The sequence below is a fragment of the Penaeus chinensis genome, chromosome 42 (genome assembly GCF_019202785.1).
Source record: "Penaeus chinensis breed Huanghai No. 1 chromosome 42, ASM1920278v2, whole genome shotgun sequence".
In the NCBI taxonomy this organism is placed as follows: domain Eukaryota; kingdom Metazoa; phylum Arthropoda; class Malacostraca; order Decapoda; family Penaeidae; genus Penaeus; species Penaeus chinensis.
The window spans coordinates 9,164,938-9,169,937 of NC_061860.1; the positions used below are offsets into that span (position 1 = coordinate 9,164,938).

General features: G+C 37.3%; 1 protein-coding gene across 1 annotated transcript in view; it reads right to left on the reverse strand.

Moving 5' to 3' along the window:
* Positions 1-5,000, reverse strand: part of LOC125047906 — a 23,430-nt gene that overhangs the window by 8,528 nt on the left and 9,902 nt on the right. The window contains exons 7-9 of the mRNA XM_047646453.1: positions 4,623-4,847; positions 4,247-4,408; positions 3,499-3,599 (exon numbers count right to left, since the gene is read on the reverse strand). Of these exons, the coding sequence (XP_047502409.1) occupies positions 3,499-3,599; positions 4,247-4,408; positions 4,623-4,847 (488 nt within the window). The remainder of the gene's footprint in view (positions 1-3,498; positions 3,600-4,246; positions 4,409-4,622; positions 4,848-5,000) is intronic.

Genomic DNA, 5,000 nt, shown 5'->3' on the forward strand with positions numbered 1-5,000 from the left:
GAAAGAGAGAGAGAGAAAGAGAAAGAGAAAGATAATAAGAATGAAAATGAGAATGAGAAAGATAAAGAGAAAGATAAAGAGAAAGAGAAAGAGAGACAGAGAGAGAGAGAGTAAAAAAAAAAAAAATATTCTAGTTTATTACATTTTTTACAGTGGTTATTCTTATGTTTGGTGTGACAGGCAAGAAAAACCGATAGAGAAGATACACACACACTAACAACCATCACACCCTTACAACATACACTCAAAGAACAGTTGAACATTTGAAAAGTTGAAATTTAAGTCTCTGACACTCTAACTGTGCTAATTGCATGACAGTCATGCGTGGGGAAAATGAGTTCGGTTCCCCAAGGACACAATGAGCTTCTGAAATCACGCAAGTAGGACTTGCATGAGGAGGCCGGTTGTTAATGCACATTAAGTAGGTCTCACTTCGATTCTTATAGTGTACATCGGTGGTTACTACGGCGCTGGTGACATGCGAAGATAGATATACGCACGTCATTGTAGTTATACCTATCTTTCCATATATCTATCTTACATCTAACATATATTTCCATTTATACACACACACACACACACACACACGTACGCACGCACCCACGCACAAGCACACGCTAACACTCACACATACACACACTATTTCTCTCTCTTTATATATGTATATGTTTATATATATTTGTATATATATTCATATATATATTTATATATATTTATATACACTTATCCATAATATATATATATATATATATATATATATCATATACACATATCCGTAATATATATATATATTTATTATGTACATATATATATATATATATATATATATATGGATATATATGTATGTATACGTATATTTATATATGCATATACACATATACATATATGATATATATATATATATATATATATATATATATATATATATAGAGAGAGAGAGAGAGAGAAAGAGAGAGAGATAATGACAGGGACAGACAAAAACTTTTGGGGGGGGGCCAAGTCTAAGAGCCTCAACAAGACCTTGTGTCAAAATGTTTTGATGTTGCTAACGAAATCATAAAAGCTATTAGAAATTACAGTATCATGTGACAAAATGTATATATGAAAACTTACAATAGTAAGTAATCATTTAAATGGTTATCCGACTGGATTAGAAGAAATATCTATCGTCTCTTACTTTTTTTCATCATAATGTGTCGTTTTATTTACCGGAAAATTAAGCATAGTCTCCGGTACCCCACTTAGTGCTGTATGAGTTGTCAATTTTGCCCCTTGTATCCGAAATACATAATCCCTGAATGTGTGTCATGTTTTATTTTTATTCGACGAGAAAATGAAGTACATTTCCCATTTACTTTATAATTCACTACCCAGCGCTAGTGAGCTCAAAGTTTCGAATCTTCTGTCCAACACACAAGCCTATGAGTCTAAGGCTCGTGTGTTTCGGATACAAAAGTCGAAACTAGCGAACGGTTCACAAATTCACACAACACTAACAGTTGAAGTTGAAGGTAGCGGTTTTAATTTCCTCGCAGAATGAAACACCACCCATGTGGATAGTGTATGATATTAAGGACCATTTGTTTCAGATACGAGTCGATGCACCGACGAACGGTTCACAGCACGAGTTAAAATTGGAAAGAGGAGACTAAATTATGTTATTGTTGAATGAAACGATATATACCATAAATGCTTATAGTATCCGGATGAGGAATGTTTCGGATATGAGTCCAAACGGGCGGGTCATATACTGGCATCGCTGAGTATTAACTTTGGAAGAAAAGTGATCGCGATCATAAAATGAAACTTGGATGAGGCTCCCAAGCTACCAATAATTTATTGGTATTTCTGTTTTTTTGAAATTTTTGCTTTATCCCTGAAGGTCGATTTCTTTACATTCAAACCTATATCCATGTTTTCTTATACACGTGTTTATATCTGTGCATGTTTAGGAAAGTGAATATACATTCAACGCACGACACGCACACGCGCGCCCACACACACACACAACACGCAACCTCACAGCTCACAAACGCACACTGTGTCCTAAATTAATGCCATTGTTCTTACAGTCCGATTCATGTGTTAAGTTCCCATGATTTTTACTTACTTCGTACAAGAGTCTTTGACCTAATGCAGAATTCGCTCCAACTCCCTGCTTCAGTTAAAATCCATGTCCTGTGTTTTCTATTATCAAAAAGCTGTGTCGTGTGTTTTATCTTTGTCAGAATTAATATCGTATGTTTGATGAGATCCTGTCGTCAGCTTTTTTCTTATCAAACAAATATATCGCATGTGTTATTAAAATCTATGCAATATGTTTTATTTCTTCTATATCTATGTAGCTTGTTTTATCAAAATCTGTATTTTTTTATTTAAAATTTCTAGGACAGTGAATTCTTAGTTTCAGTATGTATGCTTACAACGAATCAGTTATTCATCTATTTCTTATTCAGTATACAACAGTACGTTTAAGTACTTTTTTTTTTTTTTTTTTTTTATCGTTGATGTGTTTGTCGCCTGTCAACTGTAAATTATCTCTCTCTCTCTCTCTCTCTCTCTCTCTCTCTCTCTCTCTCTCTCTCTCTCTCTCTCTCTCTCTCTACTAATAGACAACGGAAAGGAAAAAACAGGCATGAGCAGAACAAAGTCACATCACAAAGATGGAAACTAAATGTATTTACAGAATAACAAATAAAATTACAAGGAAAATAGATGCAGAGACAGCTAGTTAACAATTAGGGTGTAAATACTATTAAGAATTTAGCATTTCACACAGAGCTGTGGATAAAGAATGGTCATGTTTTTTTGTTACTTTTTCTGTTTCTTTATATATTCTTAGTATATTGACCACCAATTGTAGCGAATTTATTACACTGCAGCTTTGTACCCTTGATATTCGTCCTCCAATTCATCTCCTTGGGTGTGGAAATAATTCAGTCATTTGAGCAAAGAAGTGTTGAGATATATCGATCAATTTTCTTTGCAAGAGAGAGAGAGAGAGGGGGGGGGGGGAGTGTGGGAGGGAGGCAGAGGGAGAGGGAGAGAAAGAGTGGGGAGGAGAGAAGGGAATATGGAGTGGGAATGAGAGAGGGAGAAGGGGGAGGAGGGAGAGAGGAAGGGATGGTGTAAAAGAGAGGAGGGAGGGAGGGGCGAGAGAGAGAGAGAGAGAGAGAGAGAGAGAGAGAGAGAGAGAGAGAGAGAGAGAGAGAGAGAGAAAGAGAGAGAGAGAGAGAGAGAGAGAGAGAGAGAGAGAGAGAGAGATTAATTCTGATATTACCAATACTGTTCAATATGATATAAAAATGTGCATATTTGAAATGGCATAGCAACCATCCCTAATAAGTACATGATTCTAACGCTTATGTGCAATGGAATGAGAGTGTTACCACGAACGTTACAGCGACACCATACTTAACTTAACCCAGTATTCCCGGACCCCTCATTAGTAGTATCCAAAACCTAAATATCCCTTCTTAGTATCTACCATCCACCTACCAGCGCCGAAGGTAGGGTCCAGCAGCCGCCAGGAACCATACAGGAACACAGCTATCCAGAAATGCAGAGGATCGGACTCGGGATTGAAGCGACGCCCAATTCTGTGACGGTAAAAAGTCGGTAAAGTGTGTTCAAGTGATGTTATTTGATGATAAAGGTAGGAGTTACGATTATGAAGATGATGATGGTAATAACAGATATAGCAATGATGATGATGGTGATGATGATGATGATGATGATGATGATGATGATGATGATGATGATGATGATTATTAAATCGACAATAGGACGTTAAGGAATATTAATAGTTGTAGAACTGGCATCAAAAAGAAGTAATGATTTTAACATCAAGATATTTTTCGTTAGTAACGTAACGTAATGAACTTCAAACAATGAAATATAATTTCCTGAAGCCATGATATCCTGCCTTTTCATACCGCTCATTCAAACAGAAGTTGATAATGCACTAAAGTTCTGCAATAGTTTTAAGTGTTGCAGTAATAGCTAGTTATGATTTAACTTGTGTTCGTTCTGTTTCTCTCTTTCTCTGTCGGATGTGCTTTTTTATTCTCAGTGTATCTGTGTCTGTGTTTATCTATCTATCTGTCTGTGCTGTCTGTCTGTCTGATCTTTCTTTCTATCTGTCTCCTTCTTGCACCACCTCCCCCCTTCCCTTCACCTTCCACACACCATCATCATCAGTATCTCTCCTTCTCTTTCATTCTCCCTTCTCTCTCCCTTCATTTACCTGAAGTCGTGTCCTTTCGCAAATCCGTGAATCTTTTTAACTCTTATTCCTGCCAGATGACACAGTTCCATCAGCAGATTCACATAGTCCTTACTGACACCTGCTCTAGAGGTCAAAATCTCCTGCGCTGTTTGGGGTTTGTCTATAAACTTCCAGTCGTATCTGCAAAGAAACGAAAAGAGTGTATATTATATATTCGTGAATGATGAATATTGTCTATTCATGAATGGTAGATAATGTATAGTGTCTATTCATAAAGAGTGAATGAAATATTCTCAGTGTCTCTGTGTCTATATCTATCTGTATGTCTTCTACATTCATACAGCCTTAGTCCCAGACTGTCCTGGGATCAGCTGCTTTGGTTACACTCCTCCACCTAACCCTGTCCACCAAATCTCTTTCGGCTAATCCTTTTTCCTCGAGGTCCTTCTTGATGTTATCGCTCCATCTCTGACGCGGTCTCCCTCTCCCTCTGTCCCCTTCCACACTAAGGTTCCTAGCCATCCTGCAGGATTCTTCATCCTCGCTCCTCAACAGATGACCGAACCAACTTAGTCTAGCCTCTTGGACTTTCTCTACTATATCTGTAATACCACATCTGCTGCGAATTACCCCATTCCTGATTTTATCCTTTAACGAGACCTGGAGGATATGTCTCGGCCTTCTCATCTCAGTTCGTCATAGTAAAGTTTCCTCTTTTTTGGTGACAGTCCAACACTCTGATCCGTAAATAAGCATTGGTCTAATTACAGTT